This window comes from Miscanthus floridulus, chromosome 1 (assembly GCF_019320115.1).
Source record: "Miscanthus floridulus cultivar M001 chromosome 1, ASM1932011v1, whole genome shotgun sequence".
NCBI lineage: Eukaryota > Viridiplantae > Streptophyta > Magnoliopsida > Poales > Poaceae > Miscanthus > Miscanthus floridulus.
Genome location: NC_089580.1, coordinates 37948377 through 37966813, shown reverse-complemented (window position 1 = coordinate 37966813; position 18437 = coordinate 37948377). Strand labels below are relative to the sequence as shown.

General features: G+C 45.7%; 1 protein-coding gene across 4 annotated transcripts; it reads left to right on the top strand.

Moving 5' to 3' along the window:
• The first annotated feature begins 1925 nt into the window (after nucleotides 1-1925).
• On the top strand, nucleotides 1926-18066 carry LOC136485606 (uncharacterized). Of its 4 annotated transcripts, none has more exons than XR_010766540.1 (7): nucleotides 1926-4607; nucleotides 9884-11625; nucleotides 16220-16436; nucleotides 16500-16712; nucleotides 16774-16851; nucleotides 16911-17221; nucleotides 17294-18066. XR_010766540.1 is itself a non-coding variant. In XM_066482539.1 (7 exons), the coding sequence occupies exons 2-6, from the start codon at nucleotides 11607-11609 to the stop codon at nucleotides 16983-16985; spliced, it is 507 nt and encodes a 168-aa protein (XP_066338636.1). In that variant the 5' UTR covers nucleotides 1926-4607; nucleotides 9884-11606; the 3' UTR covers nucleotides 16986-17221; nucleotides 17294-18066. The 4 variants fall into 4 exon arrangements, 2 of the variants coding, with proteins under 2 accessions (XP_066338636.1, XP_066338578.1); XM_066482539.1 differs by having other exon boundaries at nucleotides 16315-16436; XR_010766555.1 differs by lacking the exon at nucleotides 16220-16436.
• The last annotated feature ends 371 nt before the right edge of the window (nucleotides 18067-18437 follow it).

The window sequence follows — 18437 nt, the reverse complement described above, 5'->3', positions numbered from 1 at the left end:
TGTCGTTTTTTAAATTTATCTTTTGAATTAGAAGCTTGTTTTGTTGTGTTGTTGTTATTTTGGGGATGTTTTAAAATTTGCCCGCATTTGGCAGCTTACTTTATTGTATTGTTGTTGTCTTGGGGTTGTTTTGAAAATTGTTTCCCGAATCGACAACTTGTTGTGTTCTTGTTATTTTCTGATTAGGACCGTAGCAGGCATATCAATTAGTGATCACACTTGGCATATCGATTGGGGCTATGGATTGGAGCTGCCATCTTTTAATATTGCTACTTTTTAAAATATTATTTAAGAAGGTTTTTAAAAATATTATTTAGAATGGATATAAAGAGGCGCTTGGAGTTGCTTTTATGTACTCCATCCGTTCCTAAATAAGTGTTGTTTCTCGCTTCTCGAGGAATCAAATATTTTTAACTTTGACCAAATACATACAATAAATAGTATTTATTTAGTACATAATTAATATCGTTTGAATCGTTAGATAGATCATTAAATCTATTTTATAATAAACTTATTGTGAGATACAAATATTGCTAATTTTTTTCTACAAATCTAGTCAAACTTTTAGTGACACTTATTTTGGGACGGAGGTAGTATGTATCAAGCTCTATTTTTTATTTGGATAACTCAATGAGGTGGACTCGTTATGTTGGCCAAACGGTCTGTAAAAAATTTTATTACAGTAACAACTGTAAACTCATGCTCAAAATTGTCTGCAAAAAAAAAGAAAAAGAAAAAAAAAACTCACGCTCGAAATGACAAAGAACAAAGCTTATCGGGTTGGTGCAGATTAGCTTGTGATCCAATAGAACAGCACAACAAATCTGGCCGTCAGCTTGTGATCCATGTGTTTGATACTAGTGGAACACTCGTTTTTTGCACTGCGTTTTAGGCGGTTGTTTTGGTGGCACTAAACACCTGGCTATTTTGCCACCAACAAAACAAACGCATGTCATGTAGACATCCCCACAAACTAATGTAGTATTGCTATATGGCGTTCGGTTGAAATTCTTTTCCATTACACTTGAATTTTTTACTTCTTTTTTATTTTCCTTTTTCCCGCGCTAGTATAAATACATCTATCTATTTATACTAGCAGTTTTAAGACATGGATAGATTCATGCTCCGCCTTTTGAGCATTGCCAGTCAGGGGTGGATCCAACACCAGGGCGGTGTTGGGCTCGATCTCCTCCTACTGCTGCTCGGACCATGGAGCCTCTCCTATAAATTTATACCTATTCAAGCTTGGAAGGAGAGGTTACGAGCGAGTCACGGAGAGAGGGCGATAGAGGCTGCCTCCTCGGCGGCCGCGCATCCCGGCGGTTCTGGATTTCCACAGGCAAGCGGGTGCACAGGTTAGTGATGCAAAGGTATGTTCTTCGGGTGGTTTGGACGAAGAAGATGGGAAGGAGGACGAGGACGACGAATGGAAATTTGTCGGTGACTGTGGTCGTCGACCAACACCCGACCCTACAGAGGACCTCCGCCCCATTGGATCAAAGTCTAGGTTTTGGGCACTGGCGGACGACGATGACTCCGATGAGGAGGTCGCGTCTCAATCGCCATATGCGCCAGACTTGGAACGCCATGCAGTTGTTCATGGATTCATCAAGGACTAGTTGATTGAGGCAGAGCTAGCGTTGCGAGACTCGTCGATTCGCCGACGAGTAGAACCTATGTCTTCGACCTCCATGGATTTGAAGGTTAAGTTTGTACGAAATATTATGAAGCCATTGACAGATGGTCGTCGAATGTCTATGTCACCGTGGTCGGGGAAGATGCCGCGGCCAAGGCTATTGCCTGCGATGACCCTAGGTGCTTGTGCGGTGAAGGATACGCGTGGTCATCGGCCAGTGTTCGAGGGCACTCTTTCTGAGGCATTACGTCGTCACCACTGGTGACGAGAGAGACACCGGTCGGGAACGGTGATCGGCGATCTGCGTTTCAATTTCAAATCGAGTGTGATCCGATTTCTGTGTTAGATAAATGGTTGTGCTCTCGATTCGTATCAGCCGCAGGGACGGGTGGGACTTCTGAGGCCCAACGTGGGCCTTGCGCTCTAATCAGATGCGGACGCAGAAGGGGTCGCGCTGGGAAATTGGCATCACGCTTTCTACTCGATACTTGCGATCTTAACACAATCAACAAGCTAACCCTAGCCGCCACTCCCTCCTTGGTTTATCCATCATACGTTCAAGTTGTGCGTGCAGGCATGGCGACATCGGGTGCAGGTGGCGCAGGCAACAACGGTGGTGGTGCTGGAGGAAGGGGCGGGATACGGAACCGGCCGCGGCGGAGGGCGGACAGGTGGTGGTGGTGGTGCGCGCAGTGGCCGACAAGGCTACGTACGGTGCCAGGTACGGGTACGGCTACAACCAGGAAATTGACGATGGCGTACACTTCAACGGTCCTCGCTTCAACCCTAACCTCGGGGATCATCCACCGAACTATGGCCTCGGCTAGGATTATGAACGGGGACGAAGAGGACGTTTCGGTGGCAACGGTGTTCATGGTTGGAACGGCGGGTTCCAACAGGGGCGCAATTACCAGCGGCACGCCCCACATCGGGATCAACAGCGACCACCGCCACATGGTCCACCGCAGCATCATGTGCCGATGCCCGAATCAACAGTAGTAGCCACAGCATCATGTGCCGAATCAGCAGCAGCAGCCGCAGCAGCATCATGTGCCGAATCAGCAGCAGCAGCCGTAGCATCAGCAATTGCAGAATCAGCAGCAGCAGATTCCTCGAGCTCCTCCGGTGTTGTCGACCACGACACAAACACAAACGGGGCCGACATTGGAGAAGCAATAGGTGACCGGTGCTGAGAAGCAATTGACAGCAGCGAAGGGTACAGCAGCAACCGAGCAGGGTGTGGTCAAGACAGACAAGATGCAAAATTCTCAAATTTTGCAGGGCTCCTCTTCGGCGGCTGGAGCAAGTGGTCAGCGGGTTGAGAACTTGGCTGTTGATACAACTGGTGTTGGGGCTGCTGATGTTCAGAAGACAACCACGTCCAAGATTTGCAGGCGATGCGGAGTGAAAGGCCATTTGATGTTCGAATGCACGGTAATAGTCTTTTGTGAAATTTGTAAGAGTAAGGACCATGCTATGTGCAGGTGCCCGATTCTCAAGCAGCCGAAACCAATAGCATAGTTGGTTGGACAAGCTGCTGATGCACTTGCCGATTTTCATATTCCGCATGGACCAATCCAACCGACAAAGAAAGATTCTAGAATGGCTCTAGTCTCGACTTCAGGCAAGAACTTGACAGAGGAGGATGTTGCTGTGTTTTTGCGGGTACTGGTTTCTGACACGTTTGCATGGGAAGTGAAATGGTATAATGGCTCTGAGTTTAAGGTTCTCTTTCCTACAAAAGGGGATCTTACAAAGATGACAAAATTCAATGCCGAGATGAAGGAAGGGGTGACTCTCAAATTTCAAGAATTCAAGGAGGATGAGGAATATTTTGAACATGCTCTACCAGTGGTATGGATGCAAGTCAAGAACCTGCCAACAATCTTAAGGGAGTATGCCATTTTATGGGCGCTTGGAACTCTTTTTGGTGTCACTCAGGATGTGGATATGGTCACTACCAGAGCAAGCAGTTTTGGAAGGTTTGCAATGGCAGTGCTAGAACCTGAAGCAATTCCGACCAGTTAGATGTCATCATTGGTAATAGATACTTTCAATTGATTTTTGAGGTTGAACCTTTTTTACCAAATATTGGGTTGCGGAGCATTTGGAACTCTCAGAATAACGACAGTGAAGATCATGGCAATGGTGCAGCGAAGGACACTGAGACGAGGGAGGCACAAAACAATGGGGACAATAATATATTAGATGCAAGTGCTGGGAATGCAAAGAGGAACAGCATGACTGGAAATGAAGCTAAGGTTCCTGAGGCACAGATGGACAGATTTTTCAGAGGAAGACTTGCTAGGAGAGGAGAATGAGCTCAGCAAGGCAGCATGCGATTTTGTAGGAATTAAAAAGGGAGATTCGGTGAATGTGAGGAATGCAGCATCACTTGCACCGTCTAGCTCTTTTGGATCTTTGTCGGCTCCAGCACGCTTGCTGCAGCGGTTGCCGCAGCTCGGCTGGGCAGGCAGCAAGCCGTCGGGCTCGGCCATGGTGGCTCAGCCGAAGACCACGGTGGAGGAGAACTTGGGGATGAATGGCTCCACGGATCGGACGCTATAGAGTACAGAGAAGGGGTTGGCGGCACATCAAAACAAGCCGACCATGGTTACTATGGCTACAGCTTGTGATTCACAACAAATTGCATCTTCCAATCAGCCGTCTATAGTGAATGGTGAGGAACAATTGGAGCCTTCAGTGGGGCAGTTTGATGGGACTGCAGAAGAAGTGGTTGTTCACGGTGAACAACACCTTGGTGCCTTTCTCGATGCCATGTTAGGAGCTGGAGTGTCAGCTGATGGGGGATCAGCTAAAGAGATGGGGACCGTCATGAAAATGGCGGTGCTATCAGAGGGAGAACTTACGCCAGTGCGGCACAGCAAGCGGAATACGGGCGTGGCTGATGTACACTCTCTTGAGAAGGCAGAAAAAAGAGTTGCTGTCAAGAACCTCGAGGTTACCCAAGGTAACGCATTTACAAATTCAATTTGTTCTTTCTCTAATAATCGTATTGAGGAAAACTTAGGGGGAGTGGGCATTACTTTGGGCAACAATGAAAATTTAGTGCTTAGTTCTGTTTCTTTAATTAAAGATGTTGAGAAAGAGAGAGTGATACCTTCTAGTTATTTTAGCAAACTTGAGGCCGAGCATGACATTGACAATGAAATTAATTTTGAGGATGAGATCGATCCTGACACCTCCACTATCAATCGACTCTGTGGTGACTTAATGGAGGAGGTGATGGACGATAATAATGCGGACCTTGATGGAGTACTTGTAGATGTACCTGTCAAGGTGGCGAAGAGTAAAAAGAAAAAGAAACTCCTCAGCAAAAATTCAATTGCAAGGAAAAAACATTGTTATAATGAAAGGGATTTTTTAGAATTGTAGAGGTCTATGTGGCCTAGCCAAACATACGTTCTTATATGATGTAGCCGAGGACAATAAACTTGATTTCATAGCACTATCAGAAACAAACAAAAATAGCTTCTCGACTCAGTGTCTGAAAATTTTTTGTGCGGGGACGGATTTTGTCTGGCATTGGCGGTGTCCTCGAGGTATGTCCAGGGGATGCTAATGGGGATAAATCAAGGATGTTTTGAACTAGAAAATATTGTGGATGGTGATTACCATATCAAGTTTGTCATAAAAAATAAAGTAGATGGTTTTCGATGGGCCCTTCTGTATGTATATGGCGCAACGCAAGAGGAGCACAAAGAACACTTTCTATCAGAGTTAGTACGAGCGTGTACTAGCTGTGGGGATATACCTTTCTTAGTAGGGGCAATTTCAATATAATTAGGAACCCGTCAGAAAAGAACAACTCAAGATATAATAATAAATGGCCAATGTTATTTAATGCTATTTTTGAAACGTTGAACTTAAGAGAGCTAGAGATGACGGGTAGGAAATACACATGGGGTCGTATTTTGGTAACAACAGATTGGGAACAGAAATTTGCGCTAGCTTCTGTTCAGGCTCTTACACGAGAAATCTCAGATCACACACCGCTATTGCTAGATGGAGGGGAACCTTCTCACAGAGGCAACACTAGGAATTTTAAATTCGAACTAGGTTGGCTAACAAGGGATGGTTTCTTTAAGCTGGTGAAAGAGGTTTGGAAATCTGAGAATAGGGGTCAGCCACCAATGGAGCGGTGGCAAAATAAAATTAGGAGACTGTGACGTTTCCTTAGAGGTTGGGCTAGGAATTTAGTCTCACCAAAAAAGAATAAAAAAACCCAATCTGTTGGCTGAGATAGATGTTGTCGGGTTCATAAACCTGGGGTCCCTCATGGACCTACTTCCCAGTAAAAGCTCGGCCCGGCAGACGACGTTGCAAACGACGCGCAACTCCTAGGCCGACCCAAAAACCTAACGATGGGCCAGAAGGGCGATCGAGTCTCTGAGCTGAAGGCCTAGCCAAAGAGGAACGACGCTCGCTTCTGATTCTGACTAGCCTCTCCGACCAGAAGGCCTGGCCAAGGAGGAACGGTGCTTGCTTCCAACTCTGGCCTGCCTCTCCGACTGGAAGGCCGGGCCGAGGAGGAACGGCGCTCGCTTCTGACTCTAACCCGCCTCTCCGACCAAAAGGTCTGGCCGAAGAGAAACAACACTTGCTTCTGACTATGGCCCACCTCTCCGACCGGAAGGCCTGGCAAAGGAGAGGACGACGCTCGCTTCTGACTTCGACCCGCTTCTTCGATCGGACCTCTGCTTATAGCTCTTCTTCGACCGGGAGGCCGGAGCCGACTAGGGAACGACTAACTGGGGACGCCCGCTTGGTGAGGACCCAGGAAACAGACAGAGCAAGTAAGGCGGGGCGCTCCAGTCAACCGCAATAACAAGGATCGTACCCTGCACACCTGCAGGACAGTATTGTCAAGTCATGTCAGAAGGGTACTTTATGACCTTCCAGACATGACCTGACACCTATAGTGTTATAGGCGCCAATATTTGACCTACAGTATGGTAGGCCCCAACATTGCCATACCAGAAGAACATGGTGGAACCAACCACATGCATCTAGCCATCAATAGTATTATGGGCGCCGATAAACCGTCTTGTACCCGACAGCATGGGCAACAAGACTAGGTAGCACACACTCTCTCTTTCTCTCACACTCTCTCTCTCTCTTGTAAAGACGTCCCCTTCATCTATAAAAGGGAATGCGCTCTCTCCAAAAGAAGGATGATCCGGACGATTCGAATAACCAACGATTTGCCTAAACAATTCATATAGTTCTCTGTGCTTGGCTCTAGAACTCTAAAGCTAGATAAAGCATACGTTCGAACACCTAGCGCATGTCCGAGCTCCCATCACTCTTGGCCCTTCGGTTCGGAGTCTGACCAGACCTCTGATACCCCCCATCTTACTCCCTCTCATTTGTAACTCCATAGCAAACATTGAGCACCTGGCTCAGTAATAAAGTCTCCGACTGACTCAAACTAGACATAGGGCATGTTGCCTGAACCAGTATAAATCCTATGTCATTGAGTGCTAGACCACATCTGATCACAACGTACGACAAAACTATAAATATTTACGAGTTAGTCACTTTTCGCACCAGTAGTTGGCACCGTCCGTGGGGAAGACGCCGTACGTTCACGCTTTTGGTCATCAGATGGCCCACTTTTCCGCCATCTATGGCACGGTGGGCTCAAGCGATTCGACTCGCTTCAGCTTGCTGGAGTTTCCCACGCTCCCACCTGTTGGGATTTGGGTTCCTCCCATCTTCAAGCCCTCCCAGGCCTTCCTCTTTGGAAGCCTAGACTTTATCACCGACCGGCTCGACGTGCTTCACCTCCATGGAGAGACACTTGTCCCAGCGCCCATCGGAGGAGGAGCACCCTCTGTCAGCTCCGGGCCACCCGGCAACCTCTCGGATGAGGCACATGCGCTTCGCTTCGAGCCCACGCTGGGCTCAAACCCTACTGTGAGTAATGTACATACTATTCTTTACTCGCTTTTTCATATTTTCCGCCGACTCTTTGGGGGGACCCAGTTTCCCCTGCCACGACCGCCATATGACCAGTTCCCCTACAGCCTCATGTCCCCTGTGGACACGTATGCCCAGGGGCTCTGAAGGATGCTGGTGCTGCCCCCTCTCACATCCGAATTCATGGGGATGGCGGGCTATGCTCCCGCCTCTTTCCATGACCTCATGGATGACGATGTTGAGAGCGACGGCTCCAGCATTGGCGACGTCATGGCACCAAGCCACCCACTATCCTAGGAGTGCGCTATGGCAGATGCTCCAGGATAGCCACCCATGGTGGCAGAGTCTCTATAGACCCACACCCCTCCAGACCCTCATGCGAAGGCCCTCGCATGTGCGCAGGAGCATGGCAAGGAGCTATGACAAAGGCAGCAGAACTAGCCACCACCTGCACCGGCGCGCTCGGCGCAACACACTGCGCCCCGTGCACATGACCCGGCGAGCGACGCTCGAGGTCACGCCCATCAGGTCCAGCGTAACATCATGGATGGGAGGAACAATCCCCCACAGTTCGCTCAGGTTGGCTAGAACATCGCCGCTGCAGCGATGCTTCTACGTGCCCTTCTAGAGCCTATCGACCCCTAGGAGCAGGTGGTCCACTGGAACCTTTGGGCACTGGTGTAAACCACCGCCGTTCAACAGACGGAGAGCTCTACGTCGCAACACCAACTCACGGCCTCTCTCCCCACCAGGGGAGTGGGGACGCACCAGATGAGTCACTCCATTTGCTCACCGCCATAGCCACTAGGCGTGGAACAGGAGGATGCGGCAGCATCGTGGCCTAACTCGGTGCCTGTTCCACACTGGCCGTCTATGCGTGAATGCCTTAGGCTGAACCGAGATGCTCGCAGCATCATCAACAACTGGTGTCAGGCTCGGCATGACGATGACGTCCATCGAGCGGTGATGAGAGCATGCAGCACGGGCTCCGGCCGGACCATCCAGTGGACTAGTGAGACGCACCCTAGGCGTGGTTGCCGACCCAACGACCGAAGTCCTAGCCTGGATGGCCTAGGACCATAGGCCTTTGGCCAACACATCTAGAGAACGTCGTTCCCACAGTGCTTCCGACCACCTACCAACATCGCTAAGTATACTGGGGAGACAAACCCCGGTATATGGCTCGAAGACTTTTGGCTCGCCTACTGAGCCGGAGGAGTGGACGATGACCACTTCATCATTCAGTACCTCCCCATCTATGTGGGGGAACATGTTCGAGCATGGCTTGAATTCCTCCCACACGACAGCATCCGCGACTAGGCGAACCTCAAGAGGATCTTCGTCGGAAATTTCTAGGGGACGTATATCCGCTTGGAGAACTCCTAGGACCTCAAGAGCTACCAGCAGGAGCCCAATGAGTCCCTCCGAGACTACATCCATAGGTTCTCAAAGTGGTGCAACTCTCTTCCCGATGTCATTGACATGGACATCATCAGCGCGTTCCTCTCCAGAACAACCTATGAGTCTTTGATTCACAAGCTTAGCTGTCTGAAGCCCCAGACCACCCGCGACCTGCTCGACGTCGCCATGAACCACACCTCCGGTGAGGAGGTGGTCTTTAATAAAGGCCGGTACAAGGGCAAGGTGATGAGGACATCACTTCTTCATCACATACAAGCCAAGGAGAGGAGGAGGTCCAGCATAGGTGTCCAATTCATCTTTCTCATGGTGGAGCCTAGTCCAACTGAAGTTGGAGCCCATCTTGGATTCCAGGACCAGTCTGCCTTAAACTGGTCACCCAGGACGCATCTGGACTCCGTTTTCAATGATCCACATATGGTTGGAAAGCTAATTTGATAAGAAAGTCAATGGAAATGGTCTCACGTCAAAATTCCTTTGGAATCATCAGGAATCATAAAAACAAGTCAGCGTCACGAATCTACCAGGGTGCTGCGACACCGTCTTTTGGTCTGTTTGACCGTGTATCGTGTTTGGGCCCATTAGGGGGCGCATCCAGGGAGGTGACACCCAAGACTCTATAAATAACAGCCGTCGCTCTCCTTAGGGTTTGGGTTTTGTTTAGTTCTTGATTTCCTTGTGAAACAAACATCGTTTTGCTGCAACTGTGCTGCCAAGGCTGCTTGCTGTGTACCAGGGCCCTAGTTCTTGATCTTGTTCTCCTATGACGATTAATCCTTTTGAATGAAGTCTTGAACTCCTTCTCGTTATCATAAGTCTCATATTTATTTGCAATTTTAGATTGTGTTCATCCCGTTCTTGCTTGTGTTTTTGATTCGCTTATAGGAAAGCCTTCTCGGCGAGGTCAATCGCGTTCGCATGGTTGATAACCAACAGAGCAGTGGTGTAACAGTTGCGGAGGTCCGAATCAATCTTGGTTCGAAGCCTAGATCATGAACATCGAGTCTCCACCAATCGACGCTATCATACCTTTTGGAAGATCAGGCCTAGTCTACATCAAGTGTTATCAGAGCCCTTGTTACCCGTTAGGTATAACTTTGTTTTTCCCTTTAGATTGTTAGTATTTTTGCATTACCTATAGTCCACAAAAAGCCAAAAAAATATACACCACCACATATTCCCTGTCCTATAGCCTCATTGTGCCATGCGATTTCATCTATGTGTTGTGTGGTTGAGTTTGTGCCCTAGGTCAAGCTCTGGTTGCTGGTTTTATATCGTTTTTAGTCCAGTTTGCGTTTCTTCCTTTGTTTTTCATCATAATCCATGAACACCTTCAAGTCTTGCTGTGTTTCCTTTATATCCATCAAACCCTAGTCCCTGCCATCTCATTTGTTATACTTGTCTTCACTGTTTCCATCAAATCCTTATTGCTGTGACCAATTTTTACGCGCATTGTTTCCGTTTTGTCCTCTAATTCGGAGTTAGTTCGTAAAATTGGTCTAGTTTTCGCATATGAACTCAGATTTCGACGTTCCATATATCAAAATCAATCAGAAAAAATTTCAGATCTGTCCAACCCCACTTTGATGGGGTCGGAGATTTTTATTTTGGTCAAAAACTGGTCACAAGATCCTCTTTTGGTGGTCACAAGCTTTTTGTTGATTTTGAACACGTCTTCTGAAATTTCTATAGGCCATGGCTTTCACTTGCTTAAGCTCATATTTTATGTGGTTACTTCTTTTATGCTCCTGAGTGAAGAAAAAATATCAAAAAATAAAAAGGAAAAGTCAAAGAATCCCAAAAAAACAACAACAACCCAAAAATAGAGAAAAAAGAGGGGGCAAAAGTAGAACAATATCTAGAGGAGCACATAGAGAGCGCCATTTGAGCTATGTTTGCGTGTGTTGATTTATGCCTTATTCCTAATCATATTCCTTCTATTCACATCACTCAATACATCTGGTACTTAGAACGTGAGTAGGCCAGCAACTAAGACAAGTACTTGGGATACTTATTCAGCTTTGCTATTCAGTTGCGAATTTTGCTATTCCTTGCTACTATATTATGCCTGTTCAAGCTCCACTTTCTTCTAACCAAGTACAGGTTCGCCTTGCAACTGTTACACTCAAGCTACAACGGTATCATAGTCACCGACCGATTGCACCGCCTGTTGCTTTGGTAAGAACACTTGTAAGACTGTGGTAAGACACTTGAGAGTTAAGTGCCTTATTTTTCCTTGTCCACAACCTAAGTAGTTGGTAGGGATAATACTATTGGTGTTATCTTCTTCTTTCTACTAACCATGTCAGGAAAAATGGAAGGCAACGGCAAAGGAAACGGGGACACACCTACAGATTTCAATGATTGTGTTTCTAAGAATGAGCTTCATGCCGTTCTTGATGACAAGTTCAATGAGATCCTTCAACAAATCACCAACTTGGCCAAGAGGATTGAAGATGTTGAACAACGACATCCTGAACCATGTCATGAAGAAGATGATGATGATCTCTCTAAGGAGGATGATGGCGACGCGAAGGCTGAAGCCGAAGCTCAATGACATGCTGAGGATGCACGTAACCGTAATCGGTTGAACTTTAACCGACGTGGTATGGGAGGTAATAACCAAGGTAATAATGATCCTTTCTCTAAAACCAAGTTTAATATACCTCCTTTTTCTAGTTCTGCTAATCCTAAAGCATATTTAGATTGGGAGATGGCTGTAGATAAAAAATTTAGCTCCCATCAAGTCCCTGAAGAATATATGGTTAGATTTGCTACTAGTGAGTTTACTAGTTTTGCTCTTTTCTAGTGGAATGATATTTGTAATAATGTTAATGTCACACCCAATTTTAAGGATAAAATTGAATGCATAAAGCTCATGTGTGCCCAGAGATTAGTCACACACATAAGTCGACAAATTCAAAAAAAGTATCATCACGGTGTATCTTACATCACGATTAATAATATCATATAGTCTTACACAACACAGCGAAAGATAAAATGTTAACTCTTCATGGAACTCCATCACAGGGAAGGTCAACTGGTTGACCACAAGCCTAATAATCCTCAGGAAACTCCTCATACCCGTTGTCATCTGTTACCCATCCGGGATTTTTATCCAAATATAGAAAGTAAACAAGCGTAAGTACTTCCCGTACTTAACAAGATAACATGGGTTATGTAGCTCAAAAAGGATGACACTGGTTTACTGCAGTTAGCACTTTTAGTAAGTCAATGTTTTATTATCAAGTATTATCAAGTTATGCTTAAGCTCCCATTTATACCCACATAATCAGATATCAGAATCATTTGCATCATATTATCATCGTATAACATCATAACTGAACCACAATGAGTAACCAATTATTCTGTGAGTTTTTCGGGCCGCTCGTGACCGTGAGCACGGCTGTTATAATAGTTTGTAACCCTCTGCAGGGGTGGTGCACATTCACCGCGAGTCATGATTCCCATATGCCCGGGTTAATTACTCCCATGTCACTGCCAAGGTGACCGGGCAGGGTACACTATGAAGCTATTTCATAGGTTTCTCTAACAAGTTAGGGCCGTTATGTTTCCTCAGCAGGCAGATGTAGGAACCCCCCTTTCCTATGGCACATATCCATCGCGGCTATACACATAGGAACAAAGGCAGTCCTATACCCAACATGGCAAGCCCCTTTTACATCTTAAAGGTAACCTCTAACAAGCTAGAAAAGATCCTATTATTGAGCTAAAGTCAGAGCCATATGACTCTCACGGTTGCACTGTCAGTCCTAGCTTTTGCCGACAGATAAGTCCTTATGGAGGGCCGAGAGCAATATGATCGAAAGTCATTTGCTCCTTCGCCCTATGGATCAGTTATTATAAAACATGTTTTACCTTTAGTTGCATAGAACCATTAACCATTGTATAGACCATGTTCAGTTAGAGTGCTAGTAATCTACCCATATGCAATTAACCCATAGGAGTCAAGGAAACATGTCATCAAATGACTAGGATGTCCTTATGGTTATCAAAGTTAGACACATGCACATGAGTGAATGATTAAAGCGAATAGGACATCAAGGTAGGCCTATGCTATACTTGCCTTGGTTAGCAAACTCCTACTGATCCTGCTAGTCGTCAAAGTACTCCTGGTCACCAACGTTCTCCTCACTGTCTAAACACGACCAACACAGCAACATACAACATTCTAGGAACATTCATGCAAAGCAAACATTACTATAGTTAGAACAGTACACCAACAGTATAGAAAACAAATTAAAATGTTTATGAAAAGAATCTACATCTCGCTATGATCACGGCAACGTGAAGTTCATGAAAAACGGAGCTAAAACGCGAAAGTTATGATTTAAACGGGATTTCCTATAGCAATTTATTTAATTAAATCTAACCATGAAATTTAAAAGTTGCAAACATGATTAATAGTGGTACTAACACGTAGATTATGAAATTATGAAACTAACTGTTGATGCAAAAGTGGATCTGCAAACATAAAGGGCTAATACCCGAATCGATATCCAAGGCGTGCCAGTCGATTTGACCTGTTAATCGACAAGGATGAAGATACGAGCACTTTGGTCCTGACAACAGCGATACGCCCGGAAGTCATGGCCAAGAGGTACTCACGCGGAACTCGAGGATCGCCGAAGGTCACACTGAAGCGATGCAGCTCGCCGAATCAATGAGAACTCGTAAAGAGAAAATAATGCAAATTGACGAAGTCGCCGAAAAGTAAGTAGATGCAAATGGGAGTAAAAATTGGTTTTGATATTAATTGATATCTCTAATTACATTGCCCCTCACTCCATATTTATACCCTGATCTAAAGAGACACAACCAAACACAACTAGGACACCAAGCCCATATCTAAGGAAACACGTGACTCTTACATGAATCATACTCTAACAAATATAGAAAAGGAAATCAACTCCTATCTATTTCCCTGTCCGCCTCAATTACGATGGAAATCTCACCGTCCTCCTTCCCATCGGCATACCCCCTGTTTCATCGGCAATAGTCTTCAAGTCTTCCCTCATCAGCATACTCCTTGTTTCATCGGCAGTAGTCCTCAAGTCTTCCTTCATCGGCATACTCCCTGTTTCATCGGCAGTAGTCTTCAAGCCTCCCTTCATCGGCATCACCAGCTATTGGCAACCATCTTTACAAGCTGGCTTTCATCGGCTATCAAAGTATACAGTAACTTTCCCCTTGCCGATTAGTCCACTCCGATCATTTTAACACGTGCAAAAAATGGTGTCAACACATGCCCCCCAATTTTGGAGTATAAAACCATTAATGCTCCGAAATTTACTCCAGATTACCATAACTCATTCTCCAAGCCAAAACCTGATCTGTTATCAAATCCAATCAAATCTAATCCTGATTCACGCACTTCAGTAAATATCGCACAATCGCCAACCACTCTTGCCTTGATTATGGTTAAGATACCGAAACAATAACCCATCGGCAAGATCTTAATATGATAATGCTGTCATTTTCAGAATTAAAATATCCTGTACCGATATCTCTTCCAAGTCATGATTACTTGCCATCAACCCATCTGTACAATCCCCTGATTATCATGCGAACAGTTACCATATCCATCTGAACCACTTCGACCTACATGCGCACGGCATAGAGATAAGTCTAAAATACCCCTACTCTAAGCGGCTTATAAATAGATTCCTCCGGAACACTCGTCTTCTACCCTCAGACTCCAATCTTTGACATTTTCTCTTTCCAGCGGCGACTCCGACGAACCACTGCACGACCTCAATCAACAAGAACCCTTCTCCAGCGTTACCTCAAGTCTCCGGCTCGTGCCCTCATCTTCCTCAAGATAATGGCAATCAACTTCGACGTCCCCGCGGTTCGCTCCACTTCCATTACCTTTACTTTGATTCCCCTAGTTTTTGCAAATCCATACAGTTGGTGATTTTTCCTTTCTTTTGTTCTCCAGATCCTTCAAACTTAGGAACTGCGCAACAAATTAGTTATTCCAACTGATCAGCCGCATGTCCAATGCCTAGGACCAATGGGCAACCCAGATCCAACCGATCTGATTAATGCAGAGGTTAACAGAATCCCCTTTAGAGCCCAAAATTTCTCTCTGAATTTATGGAAAGACACATTCCAATCTTGGCCCAAAACCACCAAAGGGTGGAAAGATTGGTACTTAAGGGTTAATAGATCGATGCAAGTATACTGGGCAGAACGAAAGTTAGACCAATGCATTAGGTTATCTATTGCCGATATGCAGAAGAATGAATCGATGATGATTGCAGCTGCTTACTTCTGGTCAGACACAACAAACACTTTTATGTTTGGACATGGCCCAGCTACTCCTACACTTGCCGATGTCCACATGCTCACTGGCTTGGATATTTCAACTGCCGATGAAGGCTCCATTTATGGTAGAAAATCTGAATACAGGTTGAATACCCGCAACATCGGCGGTTGGACGGGATACATTCAAGAATACCAGAAGACTGGGACACTTAACCAGAGGGAACATGCCACATTCTTGAATATGTGGTTAGAAAAATTTATCTTCTGTGGTCGATCAGTAGGACCAACCAACGCCTTCCTCCCCGCAGCTGAACTTTTGGCTAATGGTGTAAGGTTTCCTCTTGGCCGACACCTTTTGAGCTCCACTTATCATCTTCTTCATCAAGTGTCTCAGAAACTTCTGCTTGGCGAACCCATCGGCAACCTAGGAGGCCCGTGGTGGTTTATCAACATGTGGCTGAATGCCCATATGCACAAATGTTTGCAATGGGACTTTTTTGCCCAACAATTCCCACGAGAAATTGCTGAAGACCATGTGCTTGGGGATGATGAATCGGCAACACGCTCACCCCTCAATTTTGGTGAAGCCATAATTGTCCTTCCTGGAACAGAGGCCAATGAAGACCAGATCGGCAGATTCTTCCAAAACTTCTACAATGGTCTTTCTCGTGATCATAGGGCCTGGGTACCTTATATTGACGAGGAAAACAGATTTCCCCTTCTTTTCAACTTTGCCGATGACACCCTGAATCAGGATAAGGAACTCATGATGGCCATCATTACTCCCAGGGCAATTCCAGTAAATACATTTGGTAGCGGGAAAAACACCAACATTTCATATGAATTTTACAACCCATCGGCAGTATCCCGTCAATTGGCTTTTGGGCAACTGCCAATCAAACTTTGCTTTGCTGATGTGATCAAACATAGGGAAACAATCACCTGTGGAATAGATTGGAACAAGGTAGTACAACTCTCCCCCGATGCTGATACCACAGATGTTGATATATCCACCTGGACACCAGTATCCTTCATCACCGAGTCATACAAGCAATGGTGGCGAGAGTGGAAGGAACAACTGTTTGCAACTTCTGCTCACACATATCGGCACATGATTGACCCTGAATATGCCATCCCTGACGACGTAGTAAGTTTCTTTTAACTCCTTTTTGCTTTTTCCCTACATATATCAGTAACTCTCTTATGACAGGTTAACAACCCAGCACCATCGGTGAGCAAAAGTGGGAAACCCTTCGATCTTCAGCCTGCTTCCCCGATATCACTGATCGGCTACAACGCCCCCACCTTAACTGCTTTGACCCACCAGAAGATCCGTACCAAGACCATCACCTCTAAGTCCAAATTGGCTACAGTTAGGGCCACTCCATCGGCTACTGCTACAACCTTGGTCAAGGCATTCAAGGTAACAACCTTGTTTATTTCTACTTATACCGATTACAAACTGTATTAACATTAATCATCAGGGGGTAAGAGCTGCCACTGGATCGTCATCGGCAATTCCTCCGATATCAAGCACCACTTCTTTTGACAAACCTTCAGAGGTATTCTCTTGACTTCTCATTTTATCCGTTAAATATCATACCTTACACTTGTTTTGCAGCAACAATTGGGTACATCGGCAAGCGTACCAGACGTCCAAGCTTCACAACCAACAAGTGCCGATGCCCCCAGCTAATCATCGCCGATGCCCAAGCAAAGCGCAAAGCTTTAACAGATGCCGAGGCATAGCCAAAACGACAAAGGTCCATGCCGATCCCTACATCTGCCCCAATGTCATCGGTCATCATACCTCAAGAGCCAACCACTGATGAAGTCACAGAGGACATCCCATCGGCAAGCTCAGCCGATCCCTCACACGGCACACTCCAGGTTGTTTCTTCCAGTCAAGCACAGGAAATTGCCTTGAAACAGGTAAACCGATTAACCTAGCTGATTTACAATATTCATATTTATCCTTAACCGACCTCCTTTTCTTTCTCTCAGGAACAAGACTCCCCAAATAGCCTATTCTCCTTCGCTATTGACATCTCTGACGATGATGGAGAGGAAACAAGTTCTTCCCTTGCACTGGGAACAATATCGGCAGAAACTAAGTCCAGGTTGGAAGCTCTCCTGAACTTGCTACAGCAGGATACCGCCCAACTGGTAGATGACTCAGACCCCGCAAAGGCAATTTTCAAAACAATCCGTGGCCAGGTCCCTGCCGATGTTGAAGAAGTACTCTTCCCAGCAGCCCATTTAGAGAGTCGCCAACTACAATATCAACGGGCTGCTCAACGTATTGCCGATAGAGCAGCTCAGGCTCAACTCAAAGAAGAGATGCTACAACTGAAACAAATTGCCGATGAGAAGCACAAGGGCATCGGCAACTTGTAGACTTCGGGTGCTGAACTTAAGCAGAAAATCTTGGATTTATCAGCAAGGAAGATGGCTCTATTGGCTGAATTGAAGGAAATCGATGCAGCCTTAACTCATGCTCAACAAGAAGAAAGCCAGCTACCCAATGCCATCAAAACCCTTCAGCAAGAAAGAGATATCCAGGCTCGCAAAGCTTTGGCCATAAAGAAAAAACTCAAGCCTGTGGAGGGTACTGCCGATGACGATATCAAAGAAATGGAGGAAGCCGAGCAGATTCGTCTGCGTGCGATATTAGCTATCCAATCCTTGTTGAACTTGTAATCTTGTTTATTGTATCGACACTTTATGAGACATTGACATCCTTGCATAATTCTAGCCGATAGGACTGTTATCGGCACTTATACTTTTATGCATCCATCCAGATACTAGGGTAATATTTCTTTAAATATTTTCCATTTAATGCTCTAGGAAACATAACCCCTTCGAGGGTTTCTAGAATATATGCGTTACCAGGAACAGACTAATTTATCCGATATGGACCTTCCCAATTAGGAGACCACTTTCCAAACTTTGAACTTTTAGTCCCAATCGATAAAACCAATTTCCAGACCAGATCTCCATCGGCAAACTCCTTTATCTTCACCTTCTTGTCATACCATCTGGCTACTCTTTTCTTATTTTCTTCGATGCTAACTAAAGCCCTTAACCGATGACCTGCCACATCTTCCAACTCATCCTTCATAAGAGTATTATAATCATCGGCTGTCAG

What these genes read in the sequence shown, in the direction of transcription:
- LOC136485606 (XM_066482481.1), top strand. Translation starts at nt 15,036, where the DNA reads ATGGGCAACCCAGATCCAACCGATCTGATTAATGCAGAGGTTAACAGA. An exon ending in ATGCCATCCCTGACGACGTA is followed by an intron (nt 16,437 to 16,499) that starts GTAAGTTTCTTT and finishes CTCTTATGACAG; the next exon opens with GTTAACAACCCAGCACCATC. An exon ending in CCTTGGTCAAGGCATTCAAG is followed by an intron (nt 16,713 to 16,773) that starts GTAACAACCTTG and finishes ATTAATCATCAG; the next exon opens with GGGGTAAGAGCTGCCACTGG.